Here is a 17,535-nt window from a genome sequence, read left to right as displayed (position 1 = left end):
CAATAAGGTGTGGTCACAGCAAAGAAGCGTGTTATGTGAGCCAGTAATGAGGAGAGGCTATCTGAAACGCTTTACCCTTATAAGAGACATCCATTAAACACTCTGCAGCGCCCAGCAGCAGGGACCAGATCTCCTCCTCCAGCAGAGGTCCCCCCCGGGCCTCCAGCACCTCAGCTAATGTAACAAATGTGCTGCTCATTCTGGCCACATTCCACACACACACCTGGAAACACAAAGAGCACAAATAAAAGCTGAGATGTCATTCTTAACACAAATACCTGTAAATTAGATCAATGTTTTGTAATGTTAAATGTAAATGGAGCTAAATACAAAAATAAAGAACCACCCCAAATTGGAAAAGCACTGGAATGATTATCAGGTTTTCAGCAGATACATTATTTAAAGCAGAGTGATGCAGTAAACATGCATGTTGTAAACCCCCACAGATCATTAGTTTTTATTAAGATGCACTACAGCAGAAACTAGGATTAGTGTTCTGATATTGTAAAGAGAGAATCCTTAGAAATAAGATAAGAATAACAAAGACTCTGTTGGTAAACACATATGCTGGATTTTCCATGGATCTCAGCACTTTAATTAAATTAGACTAATCAATTACTGAGGTAGCTCTTTTCAAGTAGCATTCAGTTGTCATGTTTGCTCCATCAGATCTTTTTTTGTTACTTTCACTGAGTTTACCTACATCTTTCATTGCAATAATACAATTGTTGGTCTGCTTTTAAAGTAACAAAGCAACTCAATTACTTTAGGCCTCAATTAATCCCTCTGTTTAAAATGAACTTGTCCTTGACTTACAAGATTAAATGTGTGGCAGAATAAAACAAACACACTTATCACTAATTACATTGTAATGCTAAGAGTTACAATGTGAACATTGTATTGAATTGAAATCCTACTTTTTAGTGCTGCCGAGTACATTGCTATTATGACAACGTTTACCAAAGTCTCCTATAAGAAGTACTAAGGGGAGCCAGTGTTGTACCACCGTTTTACAGCCATAGTTTGGCTCTAAACCATGTCATTGTAGCTCTGACTGTTATGAGTAGTCAAAGAAGAAAATAGGAGGTTCACAGGTGTTCCCACACAGTCATCAGTGAAAACCTCTGTAGCTGTGCTTCTTCAAAATGTTATTTTGAGGATCTAACTTTTAAGGAATGCAACAAGCACCAAAATGTGTACTAGATTTACTAGCTGATCTTCAAAGCAAGTTCTGAAAGCTTGTTTTGCACTTAACTTTGAGCTGCACAATGTATATCAAATCAAAGTGACCAATTCTTATTATCAGTATGTGCAAAACTGCAACAGCAAAGGATTGTTTGGATGCTATCTTTAATAACAATTTAAATTTCAAGGGTCTTGCATTCACACTTTACGTCCCAGTAATATATTTGGCCAGCTGGATCCACTTTCCCTACTCCCAATCTCCTCACCTCATACTTTGGTGATGGGGGAAAAAGGAAGAGCAGGGAGACTCTAGCTTAACTGCAACTGAAATTTCCATTACAACATTGAAAAATTATACTGCAATAGTATGCGTTCCTAATGTCATGTAGCCCTACCAACCGGCATTAAAATTTTATTTGAAAGCATTATTATAACAAGGAAAAAATGAGAACATTTAGAACTAGAATTAGTATTTAACTAGAGTATTTAACTATTAGTATCTAACTAGAATTTTGAATTAGAACTAGTCAGGGATTGTATTGCATCCAGTTGATTTTATCATGTAATTCTAAATTAGAGAAGTAGAGATGCAACTACAATACCAAGTTCTGTCTTTCTATAACATCTGGGAGTTTGAGATTTTGATTAATTCCTTTTAAAGAAAAAAGTGTGATACAAAAGATAAATAAAAACCCTGTTTGTATTAGATGCATAGTTTTGGATGAAGGGGTCAGAAGAAATGTTATTTAGCTCAAAAAACTTAATCAAATCCCATTTTGCTGGTTTGCTGATTTATGGACTGCTAACAATTGATGTTCTTCAATTTTACACACACTCAAATAAAAGGTCAGAGCTGATGAAGGAAAAACAGGCTGATTGTTTACTGGTCTGTTGATTGCTGCAACTCCATATCTGTACAACTGAGTATGAATTAGGCTGGTTTCTCTTATAAACAACCTGAAGATAGTATATTTTTGATAAACAAACTGAATAGAACTGAATAGGATTGAACTGCATCAAACTGAACTGAACAGAGTTGAATTAAACTAAACTGAACTGAAACAAATCATATTAAAGTTTATTTTCTTCTTTGTTTAATCTCAAAATCTGCAATTCATTTTCTATTTATGTATCTCTATTTCTCAAGAACTAGATCATATAATCAGACATATCTGAAGTCATCTTCAGGTGTCTGGAAAACATTTTTTGTGGCAACTGCAACAATGCTTCTTTTATAAGCTGTTTACCACAATATAGCTCAGTCATTTCTCTAGACCTCTGTAACTCTAAACCTGTCTATTGCAAAAACACTCGATGAATGTCTGATAAATAAAATAGGAAACACACATTAACACAGACCGAGGTGTATAGAAGAGCTAAAGTGTGCTTAGAGTAAATTAGGCCAACATGCCTCCTTGGATCGAGCTCTCCTAAAACTCCATGTTACAAGTTACTTATGGGATGAATCACATGAGCATCTACTGTTTATCTTTTCCTCTGATAAGCACTAACATAAAGGCTTTACTATGCAGTGTCAACACTGGGTGTCTCATTCTGTCTCAAATCTACATTAACCAACAGATCACCATTATAAAACTGTAAATATACCAATTGCAGCTGTGCAAACTGCCAGAAAACACACTGAAACGAAGGTGACACAGTAAAAATAAAATAAAATAATTACCTGGCAGCATATGTAACCAGTTTCTGATCTTGTGTAGATTATTTATCTTCAGTGCTCCCACCACAGATCCAAAGCAATCTCTGCGATCATCGCAATGCCGCTGTGATGTCCTCCCAGTAAAGGCTGCTCGCTCCTGGCAGGTGATTCATCAATGACATTAACTATACATGGAGCCTGAACCGTTTGCTCTCTACACCCCAAGCAGATCTTCTGCCGAAGAAATCAAACTTTTCTCTCTCTCTCTCTTTTTTTTTTTTTTTTACAGCAATTGCCTCTATTCTTAGCCTATCTGCTTTTAAACACTTGATTGGATTAACATCGCGGTTTGACAGCGACAGGTCAGAGCCACCAATAAGCGGGTGGTATGAGATCAGCTACACCGATTTAACTAAATCCGTCTGACGCCCAAAGGTGCGGTGGATCCCCGGGGATAGATGCGCTGCTACGCTGAAGCCTGGGAAGGACGAAGCATCCCGCTGCTGCAGGGCAGCTCCCCGACGATGATCATAACACTGCGGGCTCTCTTCGAACAAGGGGTAAGAAAATGTAGTAGCTCTGCCTTGCTGCTGGGAGTCCTGTCCATGCCGCTGCGCTCAGCGTCTCTCTGCAGGCCCCGGGATATCTGCACAGAGGCAGGATTTTAAAAAAAAAAGAAAAAGAAAAAAACGATCCGGGGTTACGAGGTAGGTGCAGGGAGCATGTGTCCTGCTGCTGAGCGCGGAGTTAACGCAAATTTACCGAATGTCCTCCTTGGCACCGCTTTGGAGTCACATGCGCAGAGCATGGCACGGCCGTTGTAGCGTATAGAAATGATGCATGAGCTGTAGATGGTGCCCTCACGTTGTTCTACTATGCTGTTCAGATTTCTGCAGAGCCAATGAATGTCCTTGTCCTCAATTTAGACCCCACTCTGAACAGATTTAAAAATATGCCTTTACAGATCAGACCATTGAAAATATGACATTAAATTGAAATTAAAGGCAGGTGATGACTGTAATGTTATTAGCCTGCAAATCTAACAAGAAGTTTACTGACAGCTCTTTGATTTAATAAAGTGTCCACATAAAACGCTGTAAAACCAAATTGTCTTCTTGAACTTTTTCAAATGTTGACACAATCACAAAAGTCAATGTAGTTTATTGGGATTTGCTTTGATAGACATAAAGGTGTGGTAGGTTTTAAGAACTTTTACAAATAAAATATCAGTGCGAGATGTGCATTCGTTTATGACAGAAGAACCATTAGTCGCGCAAGAAAGAAGCTTTTGTTCAGCTCAAGCCACCACATATTGGGGACCAAGAAAACATCTGGTAGAAGGTGCTCTGGAAATGGAACCAGGATTTTACTTTATAGGCTTCATAGAAAATGCACATTACCCTCAATACACCATTCCTCTAGGAAAACATCGAGGGAGTAGTAAAATCGTGGTGTGGGAATACTTTTCTTCATGATCCCTGTTAACCGGAAAACAAAAACCGCTAACCGTTGACAGGAAGATGGAAAAGGTAAATACAGGGATACTAAGAAAACTTATTGGAGGGCCTTTAATGTTACTTTGAGATCTTGCAACAGATTATTAGCTTAGTAAATATAAGCAGTTTAATGTGGAAACCCCCCAAAAAGATTAGGTGACGCTTGTTGATCTTTGCTCAATCAAGAATGACTTAAGAGATAACAAGAATGGAAACATTTCCAGAACTTTCAGTACAAAAAGTGAATAACAGTGACCCAGGAACAAGCTCTAGCAAGGGATGTTAGACCACCAGATATAAAGGCGTGCATTTATAACTTACAAATATGCTCATGGATTTGTGTGTAAGTTAGGATAGTTGAAAATACACAGTAAGCTATTCATTTATGTTCATGTGTCCAATTTCACTGTCTTTGCAAGTTTCTGCCTATATCATATATGATATCTGAAGTACCTCCTAGGAGCTTGAACAACACTAAACCTAACTTTGTTGCATCCCATTTCATGAATTGCAAGAAATGTGAAACCGTGCATCACTTTGAACACACCATCCTGACAGCACCATGCTGTCAGGATGCTTGTCTTCAGCAGGCGCAGAAGCTGGTCAGGGTTGACGGGAAGAGGGATGGAGTTCCAAGCAGGACATTTCTAGTCACAAACCTCTCAGAAATGACACAAGAACTGAGGCATGATGCCGAAATTCACTTTCCAACTGGGCGATGTGCCTAAATATATAGACAGGCTGCAACAGAACGGTTTACATAAAACATATCTATATGTTAGAATGGTCCAATCAAAGGGCAGACCTAAATCCGACTGAGAATGTATGGCAAGACTTCAAAATTTTTTGTTGTCATTACACCATTACCCCTATCTGTGCCTGAGGTATACAAGACATGAAATATTTCAATGTCCAAACATACCACAGAGACTTCAAGTTGTAATTGTGACACTTAATCCAACAATGTAGTTATTGTAGGGGGTTGAACACATAATCAAGCCACACTTTTCAGATTTTTATTTGTAAAAATGTTTTTTGAAAATCATATATTGTTTCATGCAACAATTATGCAGTGCTTTGTGTTGGTCACATAAAATGTAAAGAAATTATACTGGAGTTTGTGGGTTTAATGTATCAAATTGTCCTAAGAGTACAATGCCAGAGTTTTTCTCTGAATTGCCCAATTTGAGGACATTGACCTTCAAATACAGGTTGCAGAGGGATCAGTTTTCCCTGGAAATTCGTATTTTCAGACATGATAAACATGTTTTTGACCTCTTGACTGCTCAGTGATTCGTATCACTTCCTCCCGGGTCGTCTTTGTCAAAATTGCCTGACATATAAAAATTTGCATGCAGTGGTAATATGCAGCCTCGACTAGTAGCATAATTGGAAACAGGAAGTAACTATTCAAAGCGGAGCCAGACACAGAAAGATTAACATAACCTATCCAGAAGAGAACGGAAGTAGACCAAAACATTGTTTCATTTGCATAGATGGGCAGACGGAAGGAAGGCTGGAAGGATGGATGCATGGAGGAGGAGGCGGTGGGTGTGTCTCTGCTTGTGTGTGACGCGCTGCTGGGACGCATGCCCTGTGTGCGCATTGCGCGTCCTGGCCTGTCAGTAGCAGCCGGTTGGAAACGTAGGCAATGAAATTGGTGAGGTCACGTATTTTTAAGCCGCACGACGGGATAAACCATCCTTCAGCGGCGGCATAAACAATCGGGGAGCCGCTCCGGATCGGTTCGAAGTTCGCCGGATGGGCTTTAGAACAGGATCGATCCCTTGTTGATTTGATGACAGAGGTAAGATAAGGATTCACACCTCAGCTCCTCAGACTGCGCTGCTCATTGTTTGGGCCGTGGGGGGAGGGTCGTAAATCGTTGCGTGCATGCTGCTTCAGCCCCTTACTTTTACATTGCAGCTCCATTTATCCCCCGATTAATGATTATTCCTGCCGTTGCATGATAATATAGCTGCAGCTTTCAAATTAGCCACAGGCTATACAGTCAGCACCAACAGCGCACTCTGTCATATTACGATATGGGTGCCATTATTATCGCTGCCATAAAAATGTGCCTGTGTGCGGCGTCCAGCCGGCTTAATCTGGCTGCATCAGTTCAGTATGCATGTCTGTCTCCTGATGCAGCACTTCAGTCATTTTCCTTCAACCGACTCCATCAGGACGAAAATGGGCTACTGCTGTCAACTTAGCTTTTACAATCAAAGTAACAGTGGGATTTATCTTGATTTCCTTTCAAGATATAGGATTTAGAAGCAGGAGATCTCCTATTTTTATTTTATTTGCTAGGCCAATGATTCCTACGAAAAAAAGAACAGTATTTTTCAAGAATATTTCTCGTTTTTAAATAGTTTCAAGCAGTAGTGTTTTGTGAACAGTTATAACCTACATCGTGTGCACACCGTTATTGATTTTCTCTAGGACACTTGAGCCACAAAAGGTCATTACAAAAGAAGCTTTCTCTTCAGAATGCTGTATTGAGAGTATTAATGGAAAGTTAAGTGGAAGAAAAAAGTGGGGTAGGAACAGGTGCAGAAGTGGAGTCACACAGTATGTCAAATGGCAATCATCGTCATAACTTTATGCATTATCGCAGTTGTGAAAGAATGCTTAGATGTAGTGTTTTGGAGGTTATTTATTTCAGGGCAGATGCATTCAAACCAGTTGGATGGAAAACTTGGCAACCTGGTCTATTAGTAGAATGGCATTTCTGTGTTAATCCCCTTTTTATTGTGTTTTGTAATATTAAATTTTTTCCTAAGAAACTAAATGAGGTGTTCATTAGCTGTAAGCTATAAGTGAATCAACAATAAATGAGTGCAAAGTATCACTCTGTGTTATGAATCTACATTAGTTTGACATTTTTAAGGAATTGCAAAAACAAACTTCCTCATGTTATTCTAATTTGTTAAAATGTTTATGTAAATTATGGGTTTTAGTCATTGGTTTTATTCAGCATTTTATATAAACCAAGATTTTAGTCAATTTTAAGCACTAAATTCACAAAGCAACGTTACAGTATATTTCTGCTTTTGCAGCAAACATTTCACATGATTTACCTCCTTCCATTTCAAATTAATTTCTGGGTAAACTGAGTGGCTTGCTGCAACATGAGAGGAATTCTGTGTGTTAAAAATATTGGTATAAAATAGATAAAAAATGAGAAGTCAGAGCATAAAATAAGTCTAGTAATGTAAAGCACATTATCTTGAAAAGGCTTGAACCAGAGAGGCTGTGCAGGAGGCTGAAGGTTCTGCTTTTGATGTTTGCTTCATGGCAGCATGTCAAAGTTAATGGAAAGTGTTTGACCAGTATGACATGTTTCTGCATCCACTCTGAAAAAGATCCTGGACTGAAGGTGGACACTCCAGTGACCCTTTAAGCTCCCGTCACCGTCCTTTGCAGGGCCCTGTTGTATGTCATATTGCAGCTGGAGTACCAGGCTCAGATTGTGTATTCAAGAGCCGTTTTAGAGCACTGATGTGACTGTTTGTGTGTGACTGACCCAAAAATGCAATCTGAAAGTGTGTAATTGATTTCAGGAGAATTTGTTGATGCAGCATGCAGCTGCTTGCATCAGTACATATGATCTCATTAATATTTACGGCTGTGAGTGTGTCTGTTGGAATTTATGGCATCTAAAGCTGCAAAGTGAGAATACCTCTTTGTAATGCTTTAATTTTGATTCCTTTCACTGACAACCGCAAAAACAAAACATCAAGTGAATTCAAGACATCACAACTCCAATAAGCCCAGCTGCTTTCCTGTCTGTATTATAAAAAGAAGCTGCATGTCTATTTTCATTTCTGCGAGGGAGGTGGATGTTATGGACGTCTTTGTGACGTTGGCGGAACAGAAGGGGATCTGACTCACTTCGTTCTGGCAATTATTTCCCTCATATGGACTCAGTGCCGGCTGTGTGGAGGAACGAGGAGGGTGGTGGCACTGTTTATGCAAGAGCTGGAGAAAATGAAAGATCTGTTTGAGCTTCTTGTAATCAAACAGTCAACGGTCTCCACTGGCACAAACCTTCGTTTTGTGTTTTAGGTGCGGCCACAGTGCCTTTGTGCAAATGCAAATGTACCTGTAAAAGACCCCGCTTGTAGAAGTGAGCTGTCTTGGGCTGCACTAAAAAAACTCAGAGGAATTATCACCATGGTTGGTTTTCCAGCGTGGCACAGTCACCTGGAGTTCTGTTACATGTGATGGAGCAGAACTCTGATTTGCTTGCTGTTCTTCCATCGCAAATGATGACATCCAATCTTTAGTCCATGTGGGTTTCCAGGATTTGCTGAGAAAGGAAACTGCATTGCATCAGTGTGAAATGCAGCAGTGTCTAAACAGTTTTCTTGAGTGCAGGATTTTCTTCTTCTGTTGCTGTTTTTTGCTACTTGCCACTCACCTCAGCAACTCCTACGATATCCGTGGAATCAGTCTCGCTCTGCCGGATACTCAAACTTGTTTCCTTCTTCACAGAGGACATTTTTGGATGCACAGAAAGCAGTAATCGAAGACTTTGCCATGAACAAAAACAAGAGAGACAGAGAGTTCTACAGTGTAGACGTTGGGGATTCAACATTTACAGTACTGAAGCGATACCAGAATCTAAGACCCATCGGCTCAGGAGCACAGGGAATCGTCTGGTGAGTGGTTCAGCATCCTCCTTGTTCTGCTAACACCTATGCTGTGGAAAAAAGCTTAGTTCAGCCACTTAAAAACCGTAAAATCATGCTCTGTTCCAATCACTGATTGTACCATACAAAGTGCCAGATCTAGCTGATAATAATGCTTTTCAATGTGAAAAAACACACTGTTGGCTATTTTCAGTATCATAATGTCAGAGAAGAAGTCATTTAAAAGAAAACTGTATATTCTACATGTTGACATGTCTGCGGTTCATTTTAGCTGCGAGAGAGAGCATGACTTTCAGCAGATACTAGGAAGCCTCAATAGTCAAGTTGTTTTTTATCCTTTAAAGCCAAAAATGTTAGAAGTGTTGCCAACCTTTTTGAAATCTGTGTCAAAAAAAGAATCTAAATGTATTTTGTACCTTATGCTGTGTCTGCTGTTCAGTTTAGTTGTTGCACAAATCATGGTATTGGGTGGTAAGACCAGTCTAAGATGGCAACTCCATGAACTTTTTTTATTTTCACATTTTACAACAACTACATTTTCTCACACAAGCATGTTAACATTTAATTTCCGTATGTGAAAATGGACTGTTCATATCAGTAAGACTGAAGAGAGCAGTTCTTCAGTCTTCTTAAATTAAAGTTTCTATAGAGAAATTTGAATTGGCTTAAATTTAAACTGGTTGGTCAAACCTATACGAAAACAGTGGGAAAAAAATTGCAACAAAAATCTGAATGGTACATCTCTACGTTTTATTTCTTTGGACATATTTGAGAGAGTCAGCTGTTGCCTTTTTTTGATGCATTTATCTTGCTGTCTTTGCCCTTCAGCTCTGCTTATGACCAAATCCTTGAACGAAATGTTGCCATCAAGAAGCTGAGTCGACCCTTTCAAAATCAAACCCATGCTAAGAGGGCGTACAGAGAGCTAGTCCTAATGAAATGTGTCAATCACAAAAATGTAAGTGTGCTACTATTTTAACATGCAAAATATCTGTGTCCTCTATTTCACAAGTAGATGACACAGAGAAAGCATTTTGTGTGGTCTGAGCATGTTTATATGGATGTGAAATCACAAGATAGTTATTTCTCTTGATTTCTATTCACAGATCATTGGCCTATTAAATGTATTCACGCCACAAAAATCGCTAGAAGATTTCCAAGATGTGTAAGTAAATAAAAATAGCCTGTGCAGTTACGGGAATCAGACCTTGCTGTACCTGTTGCCAAGATGACTCTCTGCCGGGATCATGAACCCTTTTCTTTTCTATCAGATACTTGGTAATGGAGCTGATGGATGCCAACCTGTGTCAAGTGATTCAAATGGAGCTGGACCATGAGAGGTTGTCGTACCTGCTCTATCAGATGTTGTGTGGCATCAAACACCTCCATGGTGCCGGGATCATACACAGGGTGAGCAGCAGCTGGCCACGAATACACAGCCTGAAGTCGGGCCAATGTTCTGAGGTGTAAAGTCCTGAGCTGGTAAACTTGCTGTGATACGTGACACTGAAGTGTAAGGGCAAGCAGTCAAATGGCATGATTACTGGATGAATATAGTCCTTTAACTACTGACAAAGGCATTTAAAAAACTCTAGGTACAATGTAAAGTAACTATTTGGTATTGTAATTATTGCTGCTAAAAATATGTATGTATAAAATGTTAACAGATCAAGCCTAAAATCAGAGTGGCCAATCTCAAATGTCAAATGACCTTGAACAAACTACAGAATTTCCTGCACATTTTGTGTAGCTGACATCAGCTGATACAGACTACTAGCCTCCAAATTGACAATGACAGGTAGATGTATCATTTTGCCATATGGATCAGTAACTAGAAGGGCACTCAGAGAGCATATCCTCTTTGAAGGCCAGGGCTGAGCCCTCACAGTTTGAAAGAAAACAGACCAGTTTTCCTGAACCAGAAACGGCATTGATTCTGTAAAAGTGAGAATCTCAGCTGCGTGTCAGATACAGCCCCCTTCTAACTGATTACCCTGATTATTGACAGGATCTGAAGCCCAGTAATATAGTTGTCAAGTCTGATTGCACGCTGAAGATTTTGGACTTTGGCTTGGCTCGGACGGCAGCCACAGGCCTTCTGATGACGCCATATGTGGTTACACGCTACTACAGAGCACCAGAAGTAATCCTGGGCATGGGCTACCAGGCCAACGGTGAGTGATTAGTTTAACATATCTGTTGTCCAATGTTTCTATTTTGGGAACGGAAATGTATATACATATATATTTATTGAACTAAATCTAGCTGTAACTCGGTGATCCACTTAATGCCTGTTCTATAAACAAAAGCTAATTGTAGGAAAATGCTCACTAACAAGCTTGTTATGTGTAACTAACCTGTTGTAATGCATTCCTTACTTTTACTGACTCTGGTTAATGTGGTCCACTTCATTAGTGGACATATGGTCTGTGGGCTGCATTCTGGCAGAAATGGTTCGCCATAAAATCCTTTTCCCTGGAAGGGACTGTATCCTTCTGTCTGCTGAGTATTTCCTCTACGTTAACAGTATTCATAAAGGCTTTATTGATTGTGTTCAATTTTTTTCTTGTTTGTTTTGTAAAGCTATTTGGTTTGAAATTACATAAAAATGCTAATACACAAGTCAATTCATCTCCAATTGGTAGTTGTTGGTTGCACATAAATTTTGACATGTACAAGGCCTCTGGCTTTTTTTCTCTCATGCAGCTTGCTCATTGCTGAATGGTCTACATTTTCATCATTGCACCTTTGCCATTGTCTTTGGTTTTCTCTCACATTATTTGTTTTTATGTAATTTTTTCTCTCTTTATCATTTATTTGCATGTTCACCTGTCTGTCTTCCTAATGTCCATCCAAAGTGGATGTGTGGTCAGTGGGCTGCATTGTGGCTGAGATGATCAGGGGGAGTGTTTTGTTCCCTGGCACTGATCGTATCCTTCCCCTCATTGATCAACATGTCATCATTTCATTATGAAGACGTCCACCACCATCATGAATGCTTCTTCTGTTATGGTTTTCTATCCATCGCACTCTCCATGACCTACATTGCTTGTGCTACTGCACCCACCTATGAAACCCTGAAGTCACCTTGAAGATCCAGGGTACTAGTGAGTGAGTGGTATCTGCTTTATTTTGTGTTGAATGCCTGTAGAGTTGCTTGAAAGTTTCTGAAACTCTTACAATTGGCCATGTCTCTACATAAATAAGCATTTGGATGTAACAGCCAATGGTTTTTTCACAAGCCCCATAAATGTAATTCAAGTGTTCCCAATTAAAACTGGAGGAGTTGGGAGAAAAAGTCATTTGGTCATTGTAACTATTTAGGCAAAATGCATTTGATGGGGAGAATTTTGTGCATCTAAAGAACTTATAATGTTTTTTCATTATGTCCTCACTTTTAATTTGGGTTTAAAAATGAAATAATATACTGTTAATCATTACTATTAACTTTCTGCTCTTAATATTACACTGCGTGTGTTTTTCTGTATATATATGAACTCACAGAGTTGCATTTAACTTTTGCACCTCAAAGCAAAGTTAAATGTCAAGCTGCTCTTCCGGTAGCGTGTGTTTGTGTGAGGTCCTTTCCTTTAACATTTCCACATCAGATATCGACCAGTGGAACAAGGTGATTGAGCAGCTAGGCACTCCATCTCAGGATTTTCTAATGAAACTGAATCACTCAGTGAGAACGTATGTAGAAAACAGACCACGGTACGCCGGATACAGTTTCGAGAAGCTCTTCCCAGATGTGCTCTTCCCTGCTGACTCTGATCACAACAAACTGAAAGGTATGTAACATCCTCTGTATAATAAATGCAAATTTGAACCATGATTTGTCTTTATTTTTTATGAATACCATTGCACCATGTCTGCTTGTTGTATCTTGTTGCAGCAAGCCAAGCCAGAGACCTGTTATCCAAGATGCTTGTGATTGATGCGTCAAAGCGCATCTCTGTGGAAGAAGCCTTGCACCACCCATATATTAATGTTTGGTACGATCCTGCTGAAGTGGAAGCGGTGAGTGGATCTCTGGAGAGATGAGCAGAATACACAAACGTTTGTTACATTGCATAACGTGCCATTTCTCTTCTTATACCAGGATGCCGTTCAAATCAAATTTGCTTTTCTGTTCTGGTTTTATTTTTAGCCGCCCCCAAAGATCCCAGACAGGACACTGGATGAAAGAGAGCACACTGTGGAGGAGTGGAAAGGTTAGACAACCTGGTTATCTTCCCGGCTCTGCACTTAACAAATTCACTTGTTGTTGACTTGGTTTGAAACGCATAAATAAAGATGCATCAATGTCTCTATCCCTGAAAATGCTCCAAGCAAACATTTTTTGCTTGCCTTTATCATTTAAACTTAGTTTAAAAAATACAAATAATAGTAATAGTAATAATAAACAGTTAACAGTTTTTTAGGTAAATTATATTAAAAAAAACATGACATTGGAATGGACAACTATTTCTATCTTTGAATCTTAAATGTATATTACCCATTTTCACAATTTTTAGTAGTGCAGTAGTAGTAATTAAGAAATAGGAGGAATTGGAAAGTGTGGTTTGCCTTTATTTCACTCAATAGAGTAGAAGCACTTCTTGCTACTAAAAGAGCAGAATATTAAGCACTGTGAAATGGGATAGAGAGCATATTTTCAAATGATTCCCCCAGTTGAATTACCCAGATTTCTGTCTGGATTTTAACTGGGACACATGCTATTCTAACAGATTTTCTTCCAGATGTCTTATATTTAGCTCCATCTATATTACCATCAACTGTCACCAGCTTCCCTCTTATTACTGAAGAAAAGCATCCCTGCAGCATAATGCTGCCACCAACATGTGTCACTGTGGGACGGTGTGTTCAGAGTATCGAATAGTAACTCCTCCAGTTACCATGAGCCTCTTGGCTTCTTCTCTGGTTAATCCTCCCCTTAGTCAGTCTCTTAGTCTGGGTGGATGGACATGTCTTGATAGGTTTAAAGTTGTAAATGCTATTTATTTTGGGATGGTGGATTAAACATTTCTCTGTTTGGCATTCATTAACCTAACCCTTCTTTAAACCTTGCCAAAACTTTATTTCCAACCTCTTGGGTTGCTCCTTGGCAGTGGTGGCTCTCATGTGAATTGTACCCTGGGGAGCCCATCATTCTGCTGTTCCACAAACAGTTGGATGTGAAAATGATTTGAGATTTCAGGGCAGAATAAAATTCAATACAGTGACAGTCCCACAGAGAGCAGGTAACCTAGTATCCACATTCTCAGCAGCAAGCATGCTATCCTAATCAACACACCAGAGTTGCATAGAATCAAAAGAAAACGTTTTAAGGGCACATTTGAAATATTATCTTAATTTTGTGTGCTACCCTATCAAATGCTACCATGGCAAGCTGCCCCCTTGATTTACACTACTGTTTTTTTCTGTTAAGTTATCTAACAAATCTCTGAGATATTCATATAACTGCTGTTTAACTGAGATTAAGTTACACAAGTTGATGTACAACTAAGTCAGACGACTTCTGGAGGAAATTGGTTTTACGAGATTAATGGTTCTGGGGGAAGGTAGTTAAACGCAAGTGCATGCCACACTGATGGGATTTTTATTGATAAAATAGTATGAAAACATTTCACTTCCACTGTATAATTAAACACTAATTTTATCCCAAAAATTCCAATAAGTTATATAGTATTATGTGATTGTAGCATGAGAAGATGTGAGGGGTATGAAAACATTTGCAAGGTATTATATGTATTAAAAAGAATAACTGGATTATTTTTTCACATTTGGACTTGTTACAAGTTCAAAGCATTTTAAAAGCCTGGTTTATGTTTTTCTACTGTGAGGAATAGGATTCTGTCTTGCATAGGAAAGACTGTGACTAAATATCAGTTTCAATCGTGCAGCAAGATGAGCTCATCTCAATGCCTGTCAGGTGATAATGACCCTCTCACTCATTTTTAGAAGGGTCACACACCAGCATACCCAGTCCAAATTAGAATGTGATGTTGTTTTGGGATGAGCAGTATGTTATGCACCCCAACCTTATGTAAAAGACTTGATGTTCCTGAATATACCCATTGACAATTTCCATTAAACCACTGAGCTTACCTTGACCTTTTGCTGCACTTTTTGTTTTCCAGAGCTAATTTATAAGGAAGTGATCGAATGGGAGGAACGAACAAAAAATGGAGTGATCAGAGGTCAACCCACTGCTTTAGGTGAGTAATCCCTATAACATGGGTTAGTTAAAATATGGGAGAATTAGAGTAGATGCACCACCATGTTAATTATGTAAACTTATGTCATTGAGATTGAATATTTGGCAAAGATTCCTTATTTTGCAATTATATCAAACCAAGAATAATGTGCTGTGCAGCCCCAATGTAAATGTAAAATTTTACAATGACACTGCCTAATATATATTTATTTTGATACAACACAAGTAAGGGATTCTTTCTTCTTCAAAACTGCCACAGCTGATAAATATTGGTAGTTGTTTGGTGTATTTTAAGAACAGGACTTTAAGCTCGTTTTATTCTTTCCAGTCGTGTTTGAGCCATGATTTCCACTCTGAAAGAAGAACATGCAGCTCTGCTGAAAGCTGCAGAATTTTGTCACATTAGTCTCTGCAGCTGAGTTAAGCATGGTTTTATGGTTGTGCTGAGGAATGCAGAATCTTTTTTTGTTTTTACAGCATTTTATAAAGGCACTCTTTTTATTTTTGAAGATTTATTCAGTTAAATAAGTGCAATAAATTGTGGTATAATTATGAATGATTAAAGTAATTTCACCAGTTTTTGCTCATTGTAACATAACCTACTTATGAGAAAATAGCTGGAAATGAAAACATTTGTAACATTTTTTTATGGTTTTATGAATTTTTAAAAGACCGTAAAACTTTTAAGTCAATTTTTTATTTTCTTTATGTTCTAAATTTTGCAAAATTTACAATTTTACATTTAGATGTTTAGCTGCTATGGTCCCCCTCTATAGCCTGAGCTCATCAGAAAATGGCAGTGCTCTTTATATTTCAGTGAAACCTATGCGTTTGCCTGTTTTTCGCAGCACAGGTGCAGCAGTGATCGACAGTCCTCCTCAGCCCACATCTTCCTCCTCCTCCTCTTCGGCCAACGACGTCTCCTCCATGTCTACAGAGCCGACCGATCCCGGCAGTGACCCCGCTTTGGGCTCGGAGACAGACAGCAGCTTGGACAGCCACACCTCCCTCAGTGCGCTGGCCTGCTGCAGATAACTACACAAGAACACATCTACTGTACATGTTCAAAACAAACCTTTCCTCATCAGCGTGTGTGTATGTGTGATGGGAGAGTGTTAAGGTAATTGTTAGTTTATAGAGTTGAGGATTTGATGTACAGTTTGTTCTTTGTCCCTCCCATCCCTCTACCTGACCTGTTCTGCTGTAAATTATTGTGGTTTGAATAAGGTGATATCATGATTACTGTATTTTTGCTGCAAGAGGCAAAATGCGAAAATGTTTTGATGTGAAACTGTGATGTATGTAATGGGAAGGATATGAGTGTACTTTATCTACTGCTGTTTTTTTTGTTTTTTTTACTTACTACTGCAGTCAAAAACCATAATGTATTGACTGGAATATCATGTTGAGTATATTTTTTGCTTTTTTGTGAACTTTGGAAGGAACATATATAAGTTCTCTCAGACAGTAGTTTATAGCACATTTCATCTTGAACTGCAATGATGCAAATGAATGATTTTATTTTCAAGCTGTTACTAAGTTTTCTTGTAGAAAACAGATCTTGGTGTGTCCAAGTTAATATATTACTTTTTACAAACCTGTCTCAGTGTGTGTATTTGAACATTCTGATGACAGGGTTTTATTTTTTACTATAAAATGGTATAATTATAAAATTTCCTTATTTGCAGACATAAATGTAATTTGTAAGTGAAACTTCTTTAGATGGGAAGAAGGGGTGAATGTAGAGTAAAAAAAAATCTGATTTATAAGGAGCAGGGAAGTGCTTGAACCCTTGACTTGAAATTTTGATTAAAAATTCAACCTCAAGGACAATTATTTTGTATGTGTGAGGGTAGGGGATAATTCGTTTTAATAGCATTGATACCAATATTAGTACTTGCTCTTTTCCCAATATTTATAAACGTTTCATCTTCTGAAAATCTAAAGGAAAGGGACTTGTTACCCTGAACCATCAGGTGACTGAGCTGTTCTACTAAGTCAGTTAAACAGAAGCACAGTTCTCTAGGACAAATTAGATGCTCTTGCTCATTAACTTGAATAAGTAAAGCATCATAAAATAACTTCAGGTATGTGTATATTAAAGGCATTGTTAAGGGTACATATAAATGGTCCGTTTGTGATTTGGTTAACAATTATTTCTTAATGGCAGATGTACTCATTTCGTGTTTTTCACAAATTTTCAATGTAAGATTGTGCAGCTCTGACACTAATTTAATTGGTGGCTGCTTCTATAGCATCTGCACATTGTTACCAGGGTTACCAATAAATTTGTCCAAATCTGTAATGTCTTCAATG

The 17,535-nt window shown here is 38.5% G+C and overlaps 2 protein-coding genes across 7 annotated transcripts in view; one reads left to right on the top strand and one right to left on the bottom strand.

The window, feature by feature from the left end:
- ptpn20 (protein tyrosine phosphatase non-receptor type 20) overlaps positions 1–2,976 on the bottom strand; it is a 34,040-nt gene extending 31,064 nt beyond the window's left edge. For all 3 annotated transcript variants that reach the window (XM_032552560.1, XM_032552561.1, XM_032552562.1), the window contains exons 1-2: positions 2,870–2,976; positions 76–223 (exon numbers count right to left, since the gene is read on the bottom strand). In XM_032552560.1, the coding sequence (XP_032408451.1) occupies positions 76–199 (124 nt within the window). In that variant the 5' untranslated portion in view covers positions 200–223; positions 2,870–2,976. The remainder of the gene's footprint in view (positions 1–75; positions 224–2,869) is intronic.
- Positions 2,977–3,225: 249 nt separating this feature from the next.
- mapk8a (mitogen-activated protein kinase 8a) lies at positions 3,226–17,521 on the top strand. 4 transcript variants are annotated; one of them, XM_032552569.1, is made up of 12 exons: positions 3,226–3,405; positions 8,842–9,008; positions 9,828–9,957; positions 10,106–10,164; positions 10,271–10,409; positions 11,008–11,173; positions 11,858–11,929; positions 12,608–12,790; positions 12,895–13,019; positions 13,150–13,213; positions 15,143–15,220; positions 16,073–17,052. In XM_032552569.1, the coding sequence occupies exons 1-12, from the start codon at positions 3,304–3,306 to the stop codon at positions 16,252–16,254; spliced, it is 1,467 nt and encodes a 488-aa protein (XP_032408460.1). In that variant the 5' UTR covers positions 3,226–3,303; the 3' UTR covers positions 16,255–17,052. The 4 variants fall into 4 exon arrangements, with proteins under 4 accessions (XP_032408460.1, XP_032408459.1, XP_032408462.1 ...); XM_032552568.1 differs by lacking the exon at positions 11,858–11,929 and adding an exon at positions 11,415–11,486; XM_032552571.1 differs by lacking the exon at positions 11,858–11,929 and adding an exon at positions 11,415–11,486 and having other exon boundaries at positions 16,068–16,244.
- The last annotated feature ends 14 nt before the right edge of the window (positions 17,522–17,535 follow it).

This window comes from Xiphophorus hellerii, chromosome 22 (genome assembly GCF_003331165.1).
Source record: "Xiphophorus hellerii strain 12219 chromosome 22, Xiphophorus_hellerii-4.1, whole genome shotgun sequence".
Lineage (NCBI taxonomy): Eukaryota > Metazoa > Chordata > Actinopteri > Cyprinodontiformes > Poeciliidae > Xiphophorus > Xiphophorus hellerii.
Note: the sequence above shows the minus strand (reverse complement) of the source record. Positions and strands in the feature narration are given on the sequence as shown.